This window comes from Mixophyes fleayi, chromosome 2 (assembly GCF_038048845.1).
Source record: "Mixophyes fleayi isolate aMixFle1 chromosome 2, aMixFle1.hap1, whole genome shotgun sequence".
Lineage (NCBI taxonomy): Eukaryota > Metazoa > Chordata > Amphibia > Anura > Limnodynastidae > Mixophyes > Mixophyes fleayi.
The window spans coordinates 89281834-89307941 of record NC_134403.1 but is presented as its reverse complement, the minus strand read 5'-3'; the positions used below and the strand labels follow the sequence as shown (position 1 = coordinate 89307941).

Here is a 26108-nt window from a genome sequence, read left to right as displayed (position 1 = left end):
TAATATTTGCACATCACTCCTATCAGCCTTGTACTTTTGATGTGCACTGAATGCAATACATGACACTATGGGCCTGATTTAAGTCTGAATGCAACTTGCATGTCAGTTGCTTTTTAAGAAAGAAATAATGGAACTTGTGCATAGTTCCGTCTGTATTCAAATCCAGAAGTAACTCAAACAATGTTTCCATTTGAATCTGTGTGTAAATACACTCTGCCTAAATGTTACTTGCCATATGTAGACAGAGAACAGACTGCAGTATACGCACAACCATATGTACAATATAAGTTCACATCAGAAGACATAAAAAATGTATGTTATAAATCGGGCAAATTTCACCAAGACTCTACAAGGTTCACTGGAATAGTTATCCTTAAACCGAACAAGGACTCATCCAAATTGCACACGTTATAGACCTATACCGCTTTTAAACACTGATTAACGTTTTAACAATTATTTGACCCACTAGACAATCTTTAGATAACACCAGGAGAACGATACTCTCATAACATATATCAAGATATGTAAAATTCCCTCTATCATTTTGCCTTTGATGCTGATAAGGCCTTTGACAGGCTTTTTTGGACTTTTATGTTTCAAACGTTAAAACATGTAGGCTTTGATGACAATTTTTTTATGTCCCATTCAGGCACTCTACTACAACCCTTCGTCAATGGTTTTGACTTATTTCATCTGTATTTACATTAAACAATGGCCACAGGCAGCGATGTCCTCTCTCTCCACTATTATAAGCATTATGCATCGAACCCTTTGCTGCTACAATCTGGCTGAATCCATATGTGAAAGGGACACAAATTGGACCCACTCAATATAAACTGTCATTATTTGCCAAGGACATTTTACTGACTCTCTCCAAACCCCAGATGTCCCTTCCTAATCCTGTCAAATGTCTGGAAACCTTTGATAAATTATCAGGTTACAAAATTAACAATTCAAAATCTGAAGCCCTGGCCCTCAACATACCTATCAATGCTGCTAAGACCCTAGAGTTTCAATTTTCAATGGAGACCCTTATTACTCCGATATCTGAGAATCCAAATCACAAAAGATTATAATAAATTATTCCAAGCAAATTACCTCCTAGCTTTTAAACTCAATCAAACAGGATACTGTCACTTGGAGCCCTCAGTTCTGCAGGACTAGCGTTATTAAAATGAACGTCCTCCCTAAGATTCTATATTCACTTCAAACCCTTCCTCTGTTGGTCCCTGGGTCATTGCTCACCCCGTTGCTCACACATTTCAGCAAATTTATATAAAATGGCAAGAAACGTAGGGTCAAGTGGTCTTGCCTCCCCATATCCACCACCATCTTTGCGCAATACTATCATGTGGTTCAACTAAGCCACATAATTTCCTGGCAAGATTACTTAGATATTCTGACGCATGCTCTAAATTTCCTCCCATGGCTACCCAGGGGTGATAGACCAGTCTCAGGATATTCCTTCCCCAGCATACAGTTTACATTAGATTTATTGGATAAAATGGCTAAGGCATACATCCCTTCTCCCTCACTTCAATCTGGAAGCACCCTCTTTTCCCAATGGGGAACACCACAAAATTTGCCTTATCCTGATAATCACTCAATTCTCATATCAGAATTTGGTCCCACCTCGTTTCCTGATCTGTGTAAGAACTATTGGATCCCTCACTCCCTTATTTTCAGTATATCCAAATTAAAGGTATTTGTTTCCCTGTTATATAATTTTACTCCCACGGATCAGCCTTTGGAACCATTTGAAGTAGCATGGGAGAATTTGGACTTTGTATTGGGAGGGATAGTCGCTCATCAAACAACACATTGCTAAGACTGCAATAAACACCTAGGTGGTACATGGTCCCATCAAAACTTCACAAGATATTCCCTACAACCTGGTGGAGACAATGCAGGAATGTGAGATTCTTCTATCATATATGGTGGCAATGTCCCGACATCTCCGCTTTCTGGAACCAAGTTGTTGACTTGATAAAAAAGGGTTGTAGGCTTTCATATAGCTCTAGATTCCCTTGTTATGTTACTTTGCTATCCCATAAAAACACTCTCCTAGCCAAATGACAAGTCAATTCAACACATTTGCATTGCAGTGTCACTCCAGATATCTAAAGAATGGAAGAATCCATGCTAGGTCACGTATTTGGTATATAGTCTCCATGGAGTATATTACCAGCTTACTCCATGACCATGTTGATAGTTTCCAAAATATCTGGGAACCATGCTACTCTTTTCATAATTTTCCCATTTCAGGCTCCTTCTAAATTCAAAAAAAATATTTTCTACTTCATAATCGCGTGTGTTGACAGTAGCCTCCTCCTCCTCCTCCCTGCACTCTAATTTACCGCTTGGTAGGCCTTGGAACATGAACTTAAGGACATTGTGCCCAGAACTTGCCTCTCATACCATTCTGTATTTTATGGCTCTCCTCTTTGTGTGTTACCTATATAACACAGTACAATGTGACTGCAGATTTAGAAGACCAAGCCTGGAAGCCTTATTATTTCTATTTCAGCAATGATAATTAGCAATGGAGCAATGGAGCTCTCCTAAATGTCACTGGAGACTTTGAAGAACACTGCTACCCCTCCTCTTTCTTTTCTACCTATGATGCTGCCCAACTGCACTAGAGACTGCCAAGAACTGTGCTACCCTTTCTGTGTCCCCTTTTTGAAAAGGCGCTGGATCGCCGCGGAGGGCGGTACTTATAGAATCCAAAACTTGCGGGATCCGATGACGTAACAATGATGTTTTGCCTCATTTTCAATTCCGAGGGCGCGCGAAAGTACCAAGCGTTCGGGTGGGTTCGGTTCTCGGGGATCAGAGCCTATGCATCTCTAGTGTTTATAAATCTCCTAGTGACAAAAAGATAATACATTTTATGTCTTACATGTTGGATCTCATTCAAAGCATCTTGTATTACTGGTGACCTGTGTTCAAGTTTTTTAACGTTTTTTTACATATGTCTGCTGCAAAGAATGTGTACGCTTTAGGAGTAAATAATACTCCTAATGATACTTCTAAATCCCGGAGGGCTCCTATAAAGGTGGATGATGTTTATTGTACAGCATGTGCAGTGTTGTCATTTGCAAAGCAACAGCCAGCAGGGATATATAGCGGAAAAGTATAGTGCCAAGGGTATAGGGTTAGCACAGAGTAGCAAAACCTATGCAATCTCAAGAGTAGGAAGAGCAGATTATAAATGTTCAGATTTCATACCGGCTGCCTGTGATACTCAAAGTCAATTGCAAATATTACTAGTAGTACTACTTATTATATTATCACTACTTCTACTACTAATAATAACAATAATAATGATTATGAGAACGCAGTACAGCTTAAATATATTTTCCAAGTACAGACAAAATGTAACATTTTAAAGCACAGAATTTACAATATGCATTATTATTAGCTTTTTAATTTCCTTTTCATTAAATGTTTGTGAAAATAGAGAAACTTTGAGTATCACTGGGACATAGGACACAGTGGCATATATATAAAGACTTATATTGTTTTGGTTTAGGCACATGCAATAGTGACAGCCAAGATAGATGACTGGCAAAGTTCAGATAGCAGATGCACAGACAAGACAGAGCCACACAGATGACAAATGTACAGTTATACTACACAGATTAGATAATTATGTTTCAGAATGAACTAAATCAAGGAATGGTAGAGATTTATACCACTATTATACATTATATGTTTCCACATAAATGCAATTAGTAAACTAAATATAGTTAGGGGACATTAGTGAAAACTGGAACACAGCTAAACATGCACCGTGACCCATAGCAACCAATCAAATTTGAATTATTTTTCGAAAAACTGTTTGAAAATTTACAGCAAATGTAGAAGCGGCTGCATTTTTTGCACAGTTTACCAGTCTTCCTAAATATCTCCCCCTCCCATTGTGTTACATAATGATTTATGACTATCTACAGACATGCTTCCACAAAATATTTGAAATGTCAATAAAACAGCAAAGAGCAACCAATCAGAAATAATAAAGCAAAAAGATAAACCATGCCTAAGATTTCCAGGCAACAATAACATGCACGTGCAGAGCGTATGATATGCAGGTCACCACAGCCAGATGGTAGGACATACAGTGATGGATGACAGGAACATGCAGGAGGGAGGAGCTGAACCTGGCCCACACACAGGTATGCAGATTACAAACCTAAATAGCTATTGAGAGCTACATCAGAGCCCAGCCTGGCTCCCTCTTCCCTGGGCTCCAGCGTTTTATACACCAGCTGATCCGGGTCTGAACTATCAATGTTTGTGACAAACAAGAGTCCTGTGCCGTGACCATGAATCCCCCAGCAAGAGAGACAGAGGGTGGGGGGGGGGGGGAGGGAGAGAAAGAGAAGGGAGAACAAGTTAGAAAGTACAAAGGAAAATTGCGTCATGGCCCAAGAAGCTGAGAGAGAAAAGATGAAAGAGGAAGAGACCGTAATATATATTATGCCAAATTATTGACCTCTTATAGTCACTGTAGCCCTGGTTTAGTGAATTGTCCTGCAGGTTCTACTGCAAAAATTATACATTAATTCAGCAATTCCCTCCAGCACACCAATGGACACTAAGGGGGGGAATTCAATTGGCCGCGTTACTAGTGAAAGTAATGCGGCCCGCTCACTATTACCGATAGTACTATCATTTTAATGTGGGTTTCTACTCGCAGCTCTCAGAGCTGCAAGCAAAAAATTCAGCATTGAAATTACCATACTAATGGTTATAATGAACACTTTTACACTATCATCATCATCATCGTAGTAATGGTACTAGAGTGTGGGCCGCGTTACTTTCATGAGTAAAGCGGCCAATTGAATCCACCACCTTAAAAAAACAACAGAGTGCAGTAACATCTCATTGCCAGCAAAGAGATGTTATACCAATATTTTAGACAACTCTAGAGTTAGTTAATCAAAATGTAAGGGACAGAATATTCTAAAATCATTTTATAATTGTTTGTACAATAAAACATGGGTGTCATCATGTCTGACAGATGTTTTTTGAACCATATTTCATGATAACTTGTCTTCTAGGGGCATTCTTCCAATGAGTTTACTGACAGTAATTCATTGTAACCTCAGCACAGCAACTACCATTCATATTAAACATAAGAGTAAAATAAATAAAATAATAACAATATTTGCACACAGCAATCTATGCCTATATATTTATTGATAGAAACTTGAAATGAGGGTGTAAATATAGTGTGCATGTATAGGAACTGCTGCAGTAATTATCTATATTTGCAGAGTAAAAAATAGTTTTAGTACACACAGGGCTAAAAAGACATTATTTTTGGGCTGATCCTCTTTCCCTCCCATTCTCTCTCCAGCAACCAGCCACGACCCCGTACCCAGATAACTGTTGTATGGCAGTGGAATCAGCTCGGGTTTCTGGCTGTTCTCTCCAGCAACTTCATATGGGCCGTCATCGTAAGTACCTAGATCCAGAGCACTCTGATTAAAGAGCTCAACCCGAAGCTCACCTGGGAGGTAAAGTGAGTGTGAGATGAAAGCTTAGCACCAGACAACAACAATAGCTCTGTGCGGGTGGAAAACATTAAAAAAACTTACACAAACTTACAGTATCTCTATACACACACTCAGTTTCATGTACAAAAATTGCAATCATAATGTCCTTTCACTTTTCTTCATACATATGTTAAATCGTCAGTAGAACATACACACAGCACAGACGTCATACTGAACCAATCCTGTAAAAACAACAAGGTATTTACATTAATGAGATACAAAGCAACAGTATATGAAGCAATATATTAAATTAAAGATGATAATAATAATAATAATAATAATAATATTAATGTACATACTTGCTCTTAGTGGCCATTGAACATTAACCATGGCATTGGTGATTTTACAGCTGCAATTTTCCACAGAGGTAAAAAATCAAAGAGGCAAATTCAATTAGGTTCCCGGTCCGCGGTAAAGCGCGTTACCATGGAACCTGCGCAGTATTGCCGGTAATACAGTACCGCAATAGCGCGGATTCTCCTACGCAACCCTATGGGGTGCGCACGAAAAACCACGTTATTGCGGTAACGTGGATTGACTTTGCGTCCCTTTCTGGCGCTTTCCCGTGAGCCGGAAACTTAATTGAATATGCCCCACAGTGTTTATTATTATTATTTACATGAGCGATTTATAAGAAATATTTGCTTAGCTGAAAATCAATGCTGAACATGGTGATTTTGAGGACTGACATGCAGCAAAAAAACAGCTACAAATGAAGATGCTCTTTGTGCTAGGTAACTATAAGATGCTATTGATTTCAATACATCTGCATTTTCCAGTATGGTTTTAACTGCAGGACTAAATCCATGTTGTGGCGACAGCCAGCGTATTGATAGAGGAAAATAAAATTCCTGATGTGAAGTCATCCTATAATATTTCATGGATAAATATGGGAACATATTTGGAATGATTGTTAGCTGTGATCATGACTGTATAATTATACCACATCAGTTAATGTATATACAATGCCATTTGTACCAATGGAGACCAAGAGAATACTAATGGAATGGAACATAACAGAAACTTACAAAGAATTTCAGACTCTGGACATGATGAAGGTGTTTAGTACTACACTTTGATCCATAAAGGAACAATTGTCTTCTGGCCTTTGTCTCACATATAGACAGGCAGGGCCGGATTAAGGGGGGGGCACGTGCCCCGGGCCCCCCTCTCTCAGGGGGCCCCCCGGACCAGCTGTAGCTCTTTTTGCTGCCCCCAAATGTCAGTCTACAGGGGGCAGCACAGGGTTCCATTTTTAAGTGCTCTGTCGGCACTATAAGCACAGGTAAGCTTTTGCTTTTTTTTTTTTGAGTGTTCTGGGCTTCCTTAGCTGCGTGTAGATGACAGTGTGAGGAGGAGCAGAGAAGAGCTGCCCTGCCTGTCTGTGGGGGATAAGGTAAGTTAAGATCTGCTGTGTGTGTGTGTGAGAGACTTTGTGTGTGTGTGAGACTTTCTGTGTGTGTGTGTTTGTGTGACTGTGTGTGTGTGAGACTTTCTGTGTGTGTGTGTGTTTGTGTGACTGTGTGTGTGTGAGACTTTCTGTGTGTGTGACTGTGTGTGTGAGACTTTCTGTGTGTGTGTGTGACTGTGTGTGTTTCAGCCAGAGGAGGAGGTGATTATGAAAATGAAGGGGATAATTGTGGACAAGGAGGGGGTGATTTATGGACAAGGAGAGGGGGTGATTTATGGACAAGGAGAGGGGGTGATTTATGGACAAGGAGAGGGGGTGATTTATGGACAAGGAGAGGGGGTGATTATGGACAAGGAGAGGGGGTGATTATACAAATAGAGGGGGTTGCAGAGTGACAACCCAGGAAGGGAAACCAACGCTGATGAGAAGGGGATTGAAGATGCTAAGTAGGTGGAGAATGAGGAGTGAGAGGGAAGATAGAGGATTAAGATGAAGAAGAGGATTGAGGAGTGGGATGTTGGGGATATAAGCGGAGAACAGAGGAGTACGATGTGCTCAGACCTAGATTGTCTATTTATTGTGGACCCTCTCTCCATGCCCCAGGGAAGTAGCATTTCTAAAAGTGGGCATTATGGGAAAAATGACAAAATTATGGCCACTCATTCTGTTAGCTCTCCTAAAGTGGATATACACTTACTTTATATGGAAACGTATAATGTACAAAATGTAATATGCCTCCATGCTAGCTCTGTTGCCTTGCAACAAATCAGGCCTGCTAGTGCTTAGCTGGACTAGGCTGTTAGGGATAACCAATATATACTTACATATAGTAAGGTTATTTTGTTAATTATTTGTGGAGTGATTCTGAGGTATTTAATGTGTGCTTGAGTTTGGGGAGAAGGAGTGCTATTTATTAAATGTGAATATGAATTATAAAATGTTGGCAATGGTTTTGAAAAATAGGTTTATTTATTACATGTAAATGCTATTCATTTATACCAGGCTGTTTGGTGGGGAGGGAAATAAGTTTATTAAATGTGTACGCTATTAATTTAATGTCGGGGTTGCTTGGGGAAAATAGTTCTATTATTAAAAGTGAATAGTATTAATTTAATTTAATTCCAAATTTGGGGCTGGTTGCAGGGAGGGAGGCCTAATTATTAAAGGGGGTGCTATTGATTTATTAACAGGACTCTTTGGGGACTCCTAAACTTTATGTACCTGTTTTTGTTTCAAAATAGGGCCCCGACATCCCAGAATCTACACAAGCAGCAACTGAGCTTAAGACACCAGCAGCCACAGGTAGTGAAAGTGACAACAGCAGGTAGGAGAGACCAGGACCATCTTCCAACTGTTCTCAATATGGTGGGACTGTCCAGAATTTGGGGGACTGTCTCACTTAGTCAGGATTTGGTCTGACTACAAGGACAGTTGGGAGGTATGTCCTACTTCACACTGTTATGCTTGTGAAGGCAGAGTTGTGTGCATCTAACAGTAGTGCACATAGCATTGCCTGTTTATTTGTTTAAAATGAATATCATATTCGACAATATGGGGCCCCCCTATCTTAAGTGCCCCGGGCCCCCCAGAACCTTAATCCAGCTCTGTAGACAGGGCCGTCACTTTAATAACGTGCCCCAGACCCTGTGCTTATGGGGGACGTGAGGAGCTTGTCAGCACTCAGTCCCAATTTAGACAGGACATTCCCAATCTGATGGCTCTGATCTGCCATTCCGATCGGGGCAGCTTTGTTTCGCAGGTGGGAAATTTAGGAGGTATTGCCTGGTGAATGGGTGCACTGGTGTGCATGGCAATGAAGGTGTTTGGAGGCAGGGGAGGAAAGTATAGGGTAACTTATCACTTCAAAGGAAGTAGGCAAAAGTGCTAGGTGTGGCTATGCCCCCATCATGACATGGCCACGCCTCCTATCCCGACATTTCCAAATGGTGGGAGGTACGTTAAAATGCAATTTTTTTTAGTGTAATGATAAATAGCATAAAATTAACTACACGCTACAATTCTCCAGCAGCATTTGAGTTTATTTAGTAGAGATGCTCAAAACATTCTAACTGGCTTAAAATTAGATTGAATTTCACTAGTTGGCTGTCCACAATCTTTAACAGACCTCAATATGATTTTGCGGTTACAGATTTTGAGCTAACATTCATTTATTCATTCACAGTTTGCGTTTGAGGTTTTCATTTCAGCAATTCGCATTTGTCATTTATGTCCTCCTATTTACATTAAGATTAGTATTTTTAAATATTTTTTATTTGAAAATTTATTTAAATAACATTTGTAAATACATTTTTTTAAAAAAAAATTTTTTTTATTGTTAAAAAAAATAAAAAATTATTACATTTTTTTTTCATTCGGACAGGAAACACTACTATTCAAAGTTCGCATTTTGCACTTGAAAACAATTCAAATTTATCTATTTAAGCTGGAATGTTTTCATGTCAGTTCACACATGTGTAAATCAGCTTAAACATGGTCGAAACGGAGCAAACCTGTTTAATTTGCTTGAATTTAGCTACATTTTCAGTCTAAATTTCAAGAAATTCATACGAATCTTCAAATTTTTGTACTGATTCAACAAGACCCTTTGAGGCCAGTTCAATCATGTCAATTGATGAAATAATCACTTTACTTAATTGTCCCCTAAGGTATTCATATTTAATACATATTAACAATGATACATTTTTACTATACTTGTTCTTAGAGTAATATGAATAATGGGCATTTATCAAAATTAATTTTAAAAGGCAATATACCTTGTCTTAGAAACAGCATTACCTGGACCAAAATGAATAAAAAAATAGGGCAGACAAGGAACTAGTTGGCCCATACCATTCTGCTGTCTCACAAATTTAAATCCTGTTTTTGCGCGTGGGTACATAACAAGGTTCTTTCATGCTCTTAGAGTAATGAACCATCCATATTCCCAACTCCTCTCATCAGAAATTGCTAAATATTGCACCCCTATAGTCATGTGCAAAAAGTTTTTGCCAAAAACCAGGCGTGGTTTTGTAAATGACACTTACTGGCAATTAGAGAGACCTTTTATTTAAAGTTAATTCCAATTAAGTAAAATATATTTTTGTGCTTTTCTATTGTTTTACTCTATACATGTCTTGTAACTTTAGCCTTCCGTACCCATTCACACTGAGAGGACAATAGTCTACACATTTATTTCAGAGAAAATGCCGGGGTCACACTATATATGCTTATCTGACCTATTTAACATAATTAAGGCATCTTTGAAGTTCCAGTTAATGAGATCCTATTTGGATGTGTTTTCCATACAGAGAGAGGGGAGATGAAGAAGGCTATAAAATGAGATAACCTGAGGATTTAACTAAAAATCTTTTGTAATAATATCTCAAGCTGGGTACACACTACACAGTTTTCATTCAATAATCGGCTAAATCAGCCGACATACGACCGCTCGTTCAAAAGTCGGGTCAGTGTGTGCAGTGACACGATGGTTGAAAGTCTGCCCAAATGGACGATTGTCGCCTCATTTGGTTGGTCGTACCGTTTAATATTTTTGTTCCAATCTCATTTCCGCTGTGTAGTGTGTATAAACTTCCGACTGATCCACAACAGTGAGTACGAAATTACAGTCATCGCTCGCGACAACATGGCTGAAAAAGTCGCTAAAGGGACGACCGCTCTTCCCTTTATCGTCCTAAACAAGGCTAGTGTGTATGCAGTCCATGGACCGAGCGATCGGACCATCAGTCGCATGTAAAATCGCTCGGCATAAAATGTTGGTTGAAATTTCTGTAGTGTGTACCCAGCTTTACAAAATACTTTATGTCATTGTTACTTTTACTTATTTATTTAAAAACAACCTCTTATTTATGGAGGAACTGTTTACCAAAATCCCCTGGAATGTGTCTCCTATATTTGTGATGACCGTTCCCCTGTTCCACATTTTATTTTCTCCTTCTGTAATGTGTATTATATACACAATCACACACAATTCTATTCCTACGGATGTGGCCAAAGAAAAACAAACTGATAAAGCATATCAAATTTAGCCGACAAGTCCACTTTAAAGCTCTGCCTTTAGAACAGACATAGATTGACTTGTTAAGGGCACTGCTGGGACCTTCAAAATGAATTATGTGTCCCATCACAATTACTGATGACAATGTAATAAAATTCTGACTGGAGTTCAGAAACAGATAACCCTGAAGAAAATCCATTACTTCAACAGTAAATTGAACATTACAATGAGATATAACTTCACAAGTCCATAAGTGTGACCAATAACAGTCCAATAGTTACCTTTCCAGTTGTAGGTCCCAGGGGCCCCAAACATGATGTAATGGTTGTCTGAGGTGAATCCAGCTGACATCCCTTGTTGGCAGAACCCAAACATCTCATGACTTTGTGGTCGCCCCTCACAGAATTTCCACTCTCCTCCATCCAGGTCTTCACTGATGGTCAGATCTTCACTTAGCACAAAGCAGCGGCCAATAACGTCTCTTGTTTCCGAGATCTGCTTCACCCTCTGTCGGGACTCATATAGATGAGCGCATGTCTAATTAGAGAGAAGATAGAGGATGCATTATAAGAGGTGGAGAAGCTAGGGAGGCTCCCTGTATACGGTAAATAATGATAACACATAATTGTCTTTAAATTAACAGTAAAATGTATATATGCATATTCGTTGTGCAAAGAACATGTCTCCTCTAAATATCTGTTTGTGTTAACGTGTTTGTGAAATATTCAAGTATATAAACCACCGATGAAGACAGAAAGAAGCATAATTAAAATGATACCACTTATTGGCTATCTGAATAGATTTTAGTTGTAGATTGTCTTCATCAGACCTTGTATAAGACAAAAAATGAAATTCAAACAGTCCTAAATTCAGATGCCTAATGTATGAACTACAAAAATATAGTTTATGTATTAAGGTAACTTCAGAATCTGAAATGAAACAGAAGAAAATCAGATTTGTGTCTAAGGGAGAATCCTGTTCATTTCGCATAGCCCCTGCCCTTGTTATTGCAGTTAACCTGCAGGCAGATATAAAAATGAGAGCTGCATCCATGGTGTGCAAGCATTAAGCCTCGGTTGTCCCAAGTGACTATGTGAACAACCCTTGTGATCATCACATGGTTTAATTATCAGTTTTTAAGAGTTTAATTTGAGCTCTCTCTCTCCTTTGGACCAAAAGTACACAGTTCATTATGACTTCCCAACTGTCCCCCTTTAATGTTTCATGCAAAGATCTGTATGGATAAGCTAGACCTCATTTACAATATCATAAACTCTATATCATTAGTCTAGTCATTTGGGTTGTTTGTAGCTATAATATATATATATATATATATATATATATATATATATATATATATATATATATCTATAATATAAATGTCTAGTGGCGTGTGTTAGTCTGTGTGTGTGTGTGAGTGTGTGTAAAAAATGAAACCAAGCTGCAGCGCCACCTGCTGGGCGGAGTTATACACTGACCTACTAAATTCTTAGTGTGTGTGGAAAAAAAAATTCAGAAAGGGCTGAAATTTGGTATACTAAGATGTTTTTAATTTGTTAATTTAATTTGTTAATTGTTAAAAGTGTTTATAAAGATTTTAAAAAAAAATATATATATTTCTTAAAGGAGAAGTGACAGTTGGGAGTGGTTGGTGGTTGCCGGGGGTGACAGTGGGGAGTGGTTGGTGGTTGCCGGGGGTGACAGAGCGAGAGGAGTGTGATACTCAGGACCGCTGAGAGAGATCCCTGTGTCTGGATAGACATCTGGATAGATGTGGCGATGAAAATGAAGGATGAGGTGATGGAGAAGAATGATGAGGTGGTGACATGTGGACAAAACCACGTTAAAAAAGGGCGCTTACGTCGGGAAGTAACGCTCTTCCCCTGAGGAGGCCTGGGCTATGGCTATGGCCCAAATGCATGACAAGAACCTTTTTAACACCTTAAGTAGCTTGATTTGACTAGAATGCACGGGTTAACTTGTGTATATATATATATATATATATATATATATATATATTTTGTGTGTGTATATATATATATATATATATCTATATATATATATATATATATATATATATATAATATATACTGTGTTTTATCATCATTTGAATCCCAGATTAAGGCGGTGTGCAGCTATGGATGCAAGTAAAAGTGCATTTTTTTTACATATCTTAGTCATCCGTGTCTGACTTTTAGTGAATGTACCAAACTATACCTAAATTTAGTAAAATAGCCTATATTAATATTAAAAGGTCAGGCACATTTTTGTCAACCTTGATGACAAATCTTTGCTTGAGGTATTAGGATATTACTGGAAAACGCAAGTTAGTGCACAAAACAGGGCCCTGCAGTCTCACTTGGAATACCGAACTGTCTGGGGTTCAGCAGAGCTCTGGATAGATAGCTACTTTTTCACAGAAGTTTGAGAATTTTGCGTGAAGACTGTTTAATGTTATAAAGTAATAGAAATGTATTTTTACTGAACATTATAATAAAAATATATTTTTACTTTTGGTTTTGCTACATAGCACTTTTCTACTATGCTATACCAACAATTGCAGTTGTGTGCTCACAAGCATAAAGGGGCATAACACAAAACCACCAGGCCCCATAGTAAAAAATCTTTTGGGGGGAGGTTGGCGACATGTGTCATGTGCTTTAGAGGCCCCCACACTGATTTTCTAAGCATGTGCAGGAGTTGGCACAGTAAAATCATATCTAGACTTTCAATTCTAAAACGGAATGCTCAAATGTTCCATTTGTGGATAGAGCAGTATAGCTGTACACCCCCTACCACTGGGCTTCATAGCAGCTGCATGGGCAGTTCCAGCAGTAGTTCCGTTACTAACAACATATCTAGGTTCAGTCCTAGGTCCTCTTAAATTCTCTATCTACACCACTTCTCTTGGAAAACTATTAAGCTTTTTTGGATTTCAGTGTCATCTCTATGGGCTGCCCTTCCTCATGCTATTTATGAATATGTGGTTGATCACTACTTTTGTTGATTTTAAGTTTTATTTTGGAAACTGAACTATATTTGCTTACACAAAAAATATCAATTCATCACGTGGTTTCCTTGTGTAAGGCCACAACCTGTGAATGTCTCCCTCCCGTCTGTCCAATGTTTCTTTAGGTGTCAAAAAACTCTCCTATGTCAAGATGTAGCTGACCAAAGGGCCTTTGGCTGCTCAGCTTCCCCTGAAAGTGGTGCTGTTATTTTTTAACATAGAGTCACCAAGTAAACACACACCAGACCTTCTGACTTCGCATTTTACACCTTAGTAGCTCAATTTATCAATGGATTCATTCGATATTACATATTTACAATGCAGCTATGATCAGGCCTTATTCCCCACAATTATGCTATTGGTTAGTCCTTATAACTGTAAGTCCCATATGTTCACTACAACCATTGTTAGATTTAGTTCTTTTTTCATTGACATCAAAAACTTGATTTTAAAAAACAGAGCTTTAAATACTCTTCTTCAATAAATGTCAACTTATAGACCACACAAAAAAAATAAATATAAGAATAAAACATAAGGAATGTTATTGTACAGTTGGTCAATGTTGAAAAATAAGGACAATCATCCCTGATATCACATTTCATAAATTCATATCTAGCTCATACCTGCCAACTTTCAAACCTCTGCTCTGGGAGATCCTGGAGCAGAGGTCATGTGACAGGGTTAGTAGGGGTTGTGGCGACGGTATTTCATCACCGTAGCCCCACCCCTGCTAAGAAATGCTAAAATTCACGTCAATAACCCCCGTCTACATTATGTCCAGGAGAATGCCTGCTCTCCTGGGAGTCTGGGAGGAATCCCCAAAAATCGGGTGCCTCACGGAAATTCCGGGAGAGTAGCCAATTATGATCTAGCTGCTCATAATTCCAACACAGACAAATAGGGGCAGTTGTAGTTAAAGTCTTCCAGGACCGCCACTTACTTGGGGCAGTTAGTGAAAATATTTAATTTAGGTAAGATTAATGTTAAAATGGATATGTCAGTTAGATGTCAATTCTTAATGAGTTACATGTATGTCATTATGTGAGTGAGGGAGAGAACTGACAGTACACAGTCATTATAAATATGTAGGCTTGACAATACTGAGTACTAGTCTGTAGAATGTAGTATTTTCAGGAGATCCTGGGTGAAATTTCCCCACCCTCCCTGCCCTCTCATCCCAAATCAAAGAACAACAACATCAACATGAATTGAGAGGTTAAATTAATAAAATATTTAATGAATAAATAACACAATTATAACAACCAGGGTAATGTGAGTGGTGATTTCATTAAAGCACTACAACATTGCATTACAAGGTATTTGTTCTCCGCTGTCAATAATATTTATTTCAAAAAGGCTACCATCATCCCATCTGTATTTATGGGACTGTTCCTAATACAGTAGTTGTCTTTTTAATGCTAACATCCATTTTAGGTTTAATGATCTTTCTAGCGCCCTAAATAAATGACATCAGGGTAATAAAAGAAAGCAATAAATAAAAATATAAAAAAATATAGCTACCCCGATGTGTCTACAAATTATGAGCATACTATATTACACTTTCAGTCAGGAAGAATACTTCAGTTCAGGAGACATAAATGTACCCTACCAGACATAAGAAGCTGCTGGATTAGATGAATGGGGCATTGCTATTTCTAGATTAATCTTTTCAATAAATGTTGCAAGATCTAATCTGCTTTATGACTCTCTAGCAACTATGCTAATATATTTTCCCAGACTATATTCAGTAGCTGCTTGACAGAATTACAAAATATCACTAACAAGCATTAAATGGAGCGTAATTACAAAATATTGGGCAGGGACACATGTAATACAATTAAAAACAATAATTCGGGAGGTTATTTATCCAGGTCAAGTAAATCTAGTTAAGGAGCCTGAGACCTGACAGCACTTGTAAACTATGCAATACAGTTGGTCAATCTAAAAATAACGCAGGCCGGGCCCTGGCTATGACTTCACATGGAGAAAAACTGTTTGACGGACGAGAATGGAAATATGCTTTTTAAATCTCAGACTAGTTTGGCTTGCCTTGCCTTCTATAAATATTATAATACTGAAATAAAATGCCAAAATGTTTATACAGTAATAAACTGCAGCTCCTCTTCTCTTATATGAGGCGTGTGGCAGGGATGTTTGTTTATATTAATTAATTTTACTTTAGCTCTGGAATTCTTAGCAATAACATTACTGACTTAACGGAAAGAACAAAGATTAATGGAATGGCTCTAAGGATAATGACATTTGTATTTTATTATTAGTATTCTCATCTTTGTCACTAGTGATGAATTTGGTTCCCTCAAAGAATGAATATTGGAGTAGTAAGGAAGCAGAAGGATTAATGATGGCAGCAGATGGTACCGTCCAATCGGATGCAATCCAATCTGAGTATTGAGCAATCTGGTTGCAATAATTTAATACAATCGGATTACAATGTAAACTGATTGTATATAATAAATATATTCGCGATTGCTGGTCTTCATGGTACTGAACACACTGATGACTCCCCACTCTAGAAATCAGAAATCCATATGTAGTGCAAGAGGTTATACAAATCTAATCCAATCGGTTAGTATGGGGCCATACACTTTGTAATGGTACAAATCTGGTACAATTTTTTTAAAAACCATTAGACAAAATGTACATGTGTATGACCAGAATAAGACATTCTCTAAATTAATCTATATGCACACCTTCTGCTCTTTAAAGCATGATGAGCCTCAGGTAGACATAGCACCTACATTGCACTAAAATAAACTTTCCTTTTACTAATATATATTTTGCATAACACGTTAAACTCAATAAAAATGATAATTTGCTGCAGTTTAATAATGGCAACCATTTTCATGACCAAAAGGAGGTAAGATTCTGTTGTCGTTTATGGAAGATTCGTAATTTTACTCCCAGAAAGCAAGTACCTGGTGATAATAGAAATAAATAAGTATCTTGGCTATACCCTGCACTAAAGGAATACATCATACACATTGCTACGCCCACTTGATATGTGTCATGAAGTCATACCCACCTCTTATTTCCAAATGGGCAGCGCAGTGACTAAGTGGTTAGCATTTCTACCTCACAGCACTGGGGTCATGAGTTCAAATCCCGACCATGGCCTTATCTGTGTAGAGTTTGTATGTTCTCCCTGTGTTTGCGTGGGTTTCCCCTGGGTGCTCCGGTTTCCTCCCACACTCCAAAAAAATACTAAACGGTTATTTGGCTGCGATCAAATTGACCCTAGTGTCTCTTTCTGTGTATGTTAGAGAATTTAGACTGTAAGCTCCAATGGGACAAGGACTGATGTGAATGAGTTCTCTGTACAATGCTGTGGAATTAGTGGCGCTATATAAATAAATAGTGATGATAATGATGATACCCACCCTCTGCATCTCCTGGAAGGGAGGTATGAAAAATAAGCAAGACTAAATGTGGCCTTATCAGTGTCAGCCTGTGGTATTCCAGGACCTTGACAGTTTAAGAAGACATTGTAATTAGAGATGAGAGAAATTTTGGGCAAATCGAATTTTCTAGCAGAACAGGCAGTTTCTCTGAGGTGTGAAGTTCCAGTGATACAATCTCCGAGTGTCGTTTTTACTTCAACATGCCACGGAACGCAATTCTGCTCTTATTTACAGATATTCCTCAGAACGAATAGAACGGGGGTGATGACAGTCACTTTATTCTGCTGTCTGGTGTACTTGGGATGGGGCTGGGAAGATCTAAGACCAGATTCCACCAGTGAAACGTTTGACAAATCACAGCCAAGTGTGGAACATGGCGAATATTTTGCATAACTTTTTGTTAAATTCTGCTCATCCCTAGCTGTAATGTAAAAGAATACTTTAAGCAGTAACCAGATCAATACTTTTCTCCAGAACACCATGAGGACAGACTATTAAGCATCATGCAGCTACATATTAATGACATCTAAAAATTCAAACAGCATCCAATACTCTCCTGCTGTGCTGACACCGCAAAGGTCACATCATTGCCAAGGCAACCTGAATCCCAACATCTTCCATCTCACCCCTCACTCTGAACAGTGTAAGCATTAATTATATACATGGTTCCCACGGAGACAGGAGAGTATGTGTGTTATATGCATCCATTTAATAAAGTAGATCACAGCTCAACCAATTCTTCCTCTTTCCACAGATGGATATCATCCTAACAAAACATAAGAATGTATTCCAGTTGTGTGACAACATGATTCTAATAACAAATGCCTCATCTGACACTGTTAGGTACCTGCATTTAGCAAAACAAGATTACTGAGTATGTGCAAAGAGGAGATAAATCATGTTCCTCTTCTAGACTAAAGTGCAAGTTTATAAAAAAACATATGGAACCATAATAGAGCATTACAGTTTGTGCAGTACAGTTAGTACAGGCACTCAGCAGTACCATGCATTCATGTATAGCTAGCCTTGTAAATGTTGGATGGTGTCTCCTTCCTGGAATGTAGAATTAGGTTGGAATTTCAGTGTTAACGGATATTCTGACTCATGTTTGTCTGCATGGGCATCCACACCAGTAATTCTGAGTCACTGCTCTGTGCTACAGATGACTTTATGCAGGTGGAGTACCAGTTAAAAAAACATATTTGAGCCTAGTTCATACAGTGTATGAGTACAAAAAACTGACAACGACACGTTCAAGTATCCAGACCAGTATAAGCAGCTAGTAGGAAGATCTAATGCAAACAATTGATCAAGACAAAACCGTTTATAGATTTTATATCAAGTTGTCCTAATCTTGGACTACTTGGATTCAAGCACATATTTTATGTTATTCATATAAATGAGTGCTTTATTACTAAAGTAAAAAAAAACTACATCAAACAAAAAGTTGTATATAGTAGACTTTTCAAAACGTAAAGGAACAAGTTACCATGTTACTTCCTCTTTCCTCTTCTACAGAAGACGGTACTCTCACTCTCATTTGCATAAATTGCCACCAGAACAGCGCCAGCAAAGGGGAGAGGTGGAGGGGGAAAAAATTAGACAGGTAGTTTTTGCACTAATCAGAAAATGTTAAAGAGGGTTTTCTCATAACTTTAATTTACTGGATTGTATGTGCATTCCTTTTACTGAATACGTTGGGTTTATTTAAGCTTCCTTCTTTGCTTCTCTGGCATGTCTATCTAAGAGCAAGCAGAGTTTATTTCACTGTGGGATCCAGCAAGCTGTTGTCTCCAGAGAGCGCAGAGGGGCTATTCCGTAACCCAGGGCAATGGAAACAAATAACTCTGCCTGGTAATAGAAACCAATGGCTAAAAAGTATAGATCAGAAGAATCATGGAGAAATGTCATGTAAGTTGAGTTCCGTGGTGGCACAGTAAGTTTTGCAGAGGTGTGTACTTCCAGCCATGCAATATTTCAATTCTGCTTTTTCTTGCCATTCCGTGCTGCTCTGCTCTGCATTTGTACAGAATTAATGGCTTCTGAATAGAGCTGGCATGACAATGGTCCATTCAATCTGTTGTGTGGTTGGGTTAATATTGGGAATACTCAAGGACAAATTCCACCAGAACAACATTCAAAACTTGTGTCCAAATGTGAAATGATTGAACAGTCTTTAAAATTTTCCTCATTTCTATTTTCTAGTAAAAGACAGAAAACAAAGCTAGAAGCACACACGTAGCCTATATTTGTACTATAGTATGGGGCTATGCATAATTTATAGATTTCCAGGGACAATTCCACATTTTAATGATTTTTTACCGGGAACTCTGTGTCCCAGAAGCTGTCTGTTTTCCAGTATAAAAAAACAACATAATAAAATCTTTTTTTACGTGTCAGATACAATTTTTTGAATTTAGACTTATTCTGTAGGTTTTAGAAGATGAGATTTATTGAAAGGATTATTTAAAATTAAAAAAAATTACACCATTATGAAATTTAGTAAATATGGAATGTTTGAGTATTGTAGTGCTCCAAGGTTCTCTGAGACAGTATAGTGTGTAATGGTCATTTTTTAATTCTCAGGAAACAACAGAAGGTTTTGGGATAATAGAACAGACTTGGAATTTCTACCTGAAACATTTCTCTGTCTTTTCTTCTAATTAACCTGAATAATCACAGAGTGAAGCATTAGTTTGTGTATGCTGAACTTCTCTAACAAGCTCATTGATTACTGTCTCATACTAAACAGTTCAAATTGCCAAGTAGGCTTACCTTGGCTGACTTTCAAACACAAATTATTTTAAAACACATCTCACTATGCACACCACTACAAACACAAGGCGCTCAATATACAGGACGGATGCTATTAAATATTTAGAAGTAATCAGATATTTTCGAGGCACAGTGGATGGAGTTACTTATTAGATCTATATAACAGATCTAAAAGAGGAGCTAAAAATATAGAATCAAAAAAAGTGTTTGTCCCTTCAAAAAAGTCAGAGTAGTGAGGTACAGTACGAGAAATCATAAATTCCATCAGTTTGTAAAATAAGATTGGTTGATTCTCAAATGATCTAATCTGTCTAATATAGCACAAAACAATGCAACTTACCACAATCTTTCCCCCAGGACCCTGACTCTTCACGGTGACCCCGAGCCATTGGTTTTCTTTACTCTCCCGATTCCTGTCCACTGATTAGAGATACAAAGATTTCATTTAGAAAGGCAGTGAATGTAGGCCTATGAAAACAAGTGAATAGGCATAATGTATCAAGGACATCATTTTATTATTTTATCCTCAGCTCTCACTCCACTTTGTGACTTTCAGTATGTTTTCCTGCAATGCATCAGACGGATGTGTTTGTTTGCACTTTATAACATAATTGTGGGAAAAGTTACATATTCCAAAGGCACTCTATGACATTCACAAACTTTTACTGAATTTTGGTTTCTACATAAAGTAAAATAAAGCATACACGAAAATGACAACAACCAAAACATCAATGTATTGAACAACAAAACTACACAACACTCTGACCATTGCTAGATTCTGTAGGTTCTCTCTATTGGACATTTGCTATGGTCCAATTAACATCTTCTGTGCGCAATGTGCTAGCAAAAAAGACCTGGTTGTCGCCCGTAGCATACATTTGGCTGTCAAAAGAAGAATGGTTTTAGATGAGTACATGAAGGAGGGACTAAGAATGCACAACTGAAGTGCCACCATGAATATTACATGGCATTTGTGCTACGATTATAATGTTTTAAGTACAATCAGCATCAGGAATCAATATACAATCAGCCAATCAGGAGCGGCTAAATAGTGCTGCTGATAGCCAATATAGTCTTTATGTACCACTGCACAAGGTCTCCGATACCTGCAAAAAATAAAGCTTCTAAATGCAATATCGCTTGCAGATGCGTCCACATCTAATTGTGTTGCAGTTACATGAACCAGCCCTTCCTGTACTCAGTTTATGATTGCCTGCCCATGTCTGCCCATGTTCCACCTTTCCAAGTGTAAGGAGGAGGCGCAAGTCAACAGAATTTAATAATCTATATATGGACATATGTGCATGCACTTATCACTTATGGTGCATGCACAGCACATCACAAAAAACTGACATTCAACTGTAATGGGCCCATATATTAAAAAATGCTGATAGCAGAGCCGGATTAATGGGGAGCATCATGGGCAAATGCCCCAGGCCCCCTTCTCTTAGGGGGCCCCCCAATGCATGTCGGCACCAAGGGCGGTGCAACTAGTGCCTCAGCTCAGGTAGCAAGGCTTTTGTTTGCCTCACTCATACCTGGCTGCCCCGGGTGCACCGGTCTCCGAAGCTGTGCACGTGATGTCATGACATCATCACACAGTCAGTGCAGAGAAGCTAACTGCTGCCAACAGCAGAGAAGAGGATGAAGAGAAGCAGAGGGAAGAAGAAAAAGCAGGTAAGAGGACTGGGCGGGGATATAGGTGCAATTTCCTAAAAGCCATTCATATTTTTTCTTTTTTTTTCGATTAAAAAAATTATATTTTCAGCACATTATCAGTAAAATTGCATGGGGGGGAGCTGTTGTCCAAAAAAATCCTGTGTCAAATGTATGAAAACTATAAGAAGGGATTGGAGGGTTCGCATGTATATTCTACCTCCTAGTCTACAAAAACTATATGGAGGGGGGGGGGGGTAGAAATGGCTATTCTGGCTCCTAATCTATAAATAATATAGCGGGGTTTTATATGACTATTCTGGTGCCCGATCTGTAAAAAATGGGTTTGACATGACTATTCTGGTGGCAAATATAGGGTGGGGGGCATGCCCAATCTAACAAATATGAGACTGATAGTTATTTATTTTATTTTATTGATTCTATTAATATAATGTTGGGGCAGGTGAGTTGAAAACAGATCTACATATTAAATGGGAATGCTGTTAGTTTAATGTCAGGGCCATTGTGTGTGTGTGTGGGGGGGGGGAGATATATGTACAGTGAATGCTTTTAATGTTGGGGCTGGGTTGGGGGAAGAAGGCTTATGTATTAAACATAAACACTATTAATTTAAGTTTGGTGGGATGGAGGCTTAATTATTAAAGGTGGGTGCTATTTTTTTAATGTCGGTCTGGTTGAGGTTAGGGTGGCCTAGTGTTTAGTCATTGGTCTGCTTTCCAGGAGGGGAATAGTAACTATATATTTTCCAAACAGGGACCCAAGACATGGGGGGAAGGGGTGGAGCAATTAGGCAATGAGAGGGGCATGAGGGTGCAATGTGAGATATATGAGGGGGGAAATGTTTGTATATGAGCAACATTATCCTTATGTGGATAGAGGCCCACTTGTCTTACATGCCCCCTGCCCCCAAAGCCTTAATCCAGCTGTGACAGATAGGGCTGGTTTTCTATCACTGCGGTCTTGCAGCTGAATCCTCATTATCATCATCATCATCATCATTATCATGTTTTCCTTTCAATTTTTCTTTTTTTTACCATCTGTGTCACATTTGTTATATATTTTAAAACATTAATAAAGTAGGAATAGCAGCTTCATTGTGTTTGGTATGAGCCCCAGTTTCAGCGAGGCTGCTGGGAAAGGATCTACTTAGGTATCACTGCATAATTAACTATATTTAATGATTAGTAATGCCTTTATTTTTAAAAAGAAATGTAAACAAATTGAGTGTATGTGGGGGAGAATTTTAAATATTACAAAAATACTGCAATGTCATCAATGTGGTGAGGCTGCAGCTTCCAGGCAGCTAATGAAAGGTCTTAAATAGTAAAAAGTACCTGATAGGTTTCCCTAGCCTGGCTGCATATTGATTTCTTCAAGAGGCAATTGGATTTGGCAGATGCAGGGGATAAAAGAATCTACAAATAATTAGACACCATTGTCAGATTTGCAAAGTTTGTTGCAGCGACTGATTTGGGATGAAGCATAACTGAAGCTGTAGGACCCAGTCATTTGAGCTTCTTCATATTTCATCATTTACATTATTTATATATAAATAGAATTAAAAGGTATGTACAGCAGCAAGCATTATTCCCTACTTGGTATCCTTGCACACATTATTTTGCTGTCTGTTGTAAAGTACAGGGGTTTTACAGAATTCCCGCAGATTTCATGGCAAAGCTCCAACATTCCAAAGCATATTTCATACTAAAGCATCGGCTACCGCGCCAGGCGTCCCACAACAAATCCAGTGTAGATTGCATAAGATGAAAGATGAGCAAAATTATGGGGGAAAAAAATATAGTTTATAACATAGAGTAGTGAACAGTAACTCGCATTGAGCAGTACAATTATCAATATATACTGTGGCAATGGCATCCTTCTGGTGATGCACACACGACCAACTTCTTGCTTTATAGTTTGCTTTATTGTCAGGATGGCAAAGTAATTAACAATATAAAGTTCAACATACTTTCTCGTGACCCTAATGTTAAATAAACAGAGACCAGCTCCCTAGACACCGGCCATTATCTGTCCTGTTACACATAAACAATGAAAAAGATAAGTTTAAATAGTTTATACTCCTCCCACAGCTCTAGCCTAATAGACACACCCATCCTGCCTTTAAAAAGGAGTTCTCATCAGGTGCTCTGCTTGAGTGCTCACACTGCAGACACACCCTAACAGCTAGCTGGTAGCTGTGAAAAAAGATTCCTCTAAACCACTACAAAACATGTAAGTATAAATCACACATATGTCCTCCACCTGTTTAGCTTTAAACTAGGTGCACTGTTATGCAAATTCTTGTCACAATACCTTTATCTGTTAATAGTAGTTATTGCAGAAAATCACAGACAGATTGAATAAATATATATATAAGCAAGAGAAACCGCACAACACTTTCCATCAATGGTGGGTGCCGGGTAATGTAAATATACAATACTGTGCAAATGTTTTAGGCAGGTGTGAAAAAAATGCTGCAAAGTAAAAATGCTTTAAAAATTAGAAGTGTTAACAGTTTATTTTTATCAATTAACAAAATGCAAAGTTAATAAACAGAAGAGAAATGTAAATCAAATCAATATTTGGTGTGACCACCCTTTTCTTTCAAAGCAGCATCAATGCATCAATTCTTCTAGGTACACTTGCACACAGTTTTTGAAGGAACTTGGCAGGGAGATTGTTCCAAACATCATGGAGAACTAACCACAGATCTTCCGTGGATGTAGGCTTGCTCAAATCCTTCATGTAATCCAAGACAGATTCGATGATATTGAGACCAGGGCTCTGTGGGGGCCATATCATCACTTCCAGGACTCTTTGTTCTGCTTTACAATGAAGATAGCTCTTAATGAGATTGGCCGTATATTTGGGGTTGTTCTCCTGCTGCAGAATAAATTTGGAGCCAATCAGACACCTCCCTGATGGTATTGCATGATGGATAAGCACCTATTTCTCAGCACTGAGGACACCATTAATCCTGACCAAATCCCCACCTCCATATGCTGTAATGCAGCCCCAAACTTGCAAGGAACCTCCACAATGCTTCGCTGTTGCCTGCAGACATTTATTGTTGTACCACTCTCCAGCCCTTCGGCTCAGAACTAGAAAAAAAACAGTGAGACCCAGGTATACCCATCTACTGTTCGTAGAAGTCTGACTAGACATAGTCTTCATGGAAGAATTGCGTCCAAAAAGTCAACCTTCGACGTGGAAACAAGGCCAAGCAACTCAACTAAGCACGAAAACATAGGAACTTGGGTGTAGAAAAATGGCAGCAGGTGCTCTGGACTTATGAGTCAAAATTTTAAATATTTGGCTTTAACAGAAGGCAGTTTGTTTGCCATAGGCCTGGAGAGTGGTATAATAATGAGTGTCTGCAGGCAACATGGAAGCATTGTGAAGTTCACACCAAGTACTGATTTGATTTAGATTTCTCTTCTGTTCATTCACTTTGCATTTTGTTAATTGATAAAAATTAATACTTTTATTTTTGAAAGCATTCTTACTTTGCTGCATTTTTTCCACACCTGCCTAAAACTTTTGCACAGTACTGTATATTGCATTTATACAGATTAATACATACATCGTAAATGTCACATAGTACTACATACAGACACTTGGCAAAAGTTCTGCAAACACAAGAATCAAACGCTGATAGTATCTCTACATTTATAGAATTGCAAAATAGTGGAGAGAACATAGGCCAGAGACCCCTAATTGTATTGCACTAATGACCCCTATCCAAAATTCAAGTCAATTGTTTCATTGAGGCCTCTGGATACAAACTTCTCAGACTATGTATCCCAAAGGCCTTGGTCATACAGAGCTTGCAGATTGTATCCCCCTTCCCCACTGGGTAAGTGGGATGTGCTCAATCCCCACTGTCGGGGGACACTATGGTTAACATTTTTGTTCAAAAGCTTACATCTATGTTCCAAGAACTGTGTCTTAAGGGCTTGAGTAGTACGTCCTACATACTTTTGATTACTTGGGCATTGCAGTATATACATTACACATCTTGTGTTAAAGTTAATGTAAGTTTGCATTTACCATATTGTTTTGCGATATGTGATTCAAAAGTTAATTCACAATGTTGTTTAAAAAAGAGCAGGTAATACAGCCAAATGACTGCATCTATAACATCCTGCTGGCTTCTCTTGAGCCAGGTAGCTTTACATGTCATTACAATACAGTCCATTATTAATAGGCTTTGCAAAGTCCTAGCCTTCTTGAAGAT

General features: G+C 38.4%; 1 protein-coding gene and 1 long non-coding RNA gene across 6 annotated transcripts in view; one reads left to right on the top strand and one right to left on the bottom strand.

Moving 5' to 3' along the window:
* ITGA7 (integrin subunit alpha 7) overlaps positions 1 to 26108 on the bottom strand; it is a 139272-nt gene that overhangs the window by 50752 nt on the left and 62412 nt on the right. For 2 of the 5 annotated variants that reach the window (XM_075199607.1, XM_075199605.1), the window contains exons 3-5: positions 20535 to 20614; positions 11272 to 11527; positions 5387 to 5518 (exon numbers count right to left, since the gene is read on the bottom strand). In XM_075199607.1, the coding sequence (XP_075055708.1) occupies positions 5387 to 5518; positions 11272 to 11527; positions 20535 to 20614 (468 nt within the window). Of the gene's footprint in view, positions 1 to 4195; positions 4316 to 5386; positions 5519 to 11271; positions 11528 to 20534; positions 20615 to 26108 lie in introns of all 5 variants that reach the window. The other 3 variants (XM_075199610.1, XM_075199606.1, XM_075199608.1) reach the window with 3 other exon arrangements.
* LOC142141281 (uncharacterized) lies at positions 6845 to 8300 on the top strand. Its single transcript, XR_012688640.1, has 2 exons — positions 6845 to 6960; positions 8217 to 8300. It is a non-coding gene; the product is annotated as an uncharacterized LOC142141281 (long non-coding RNA).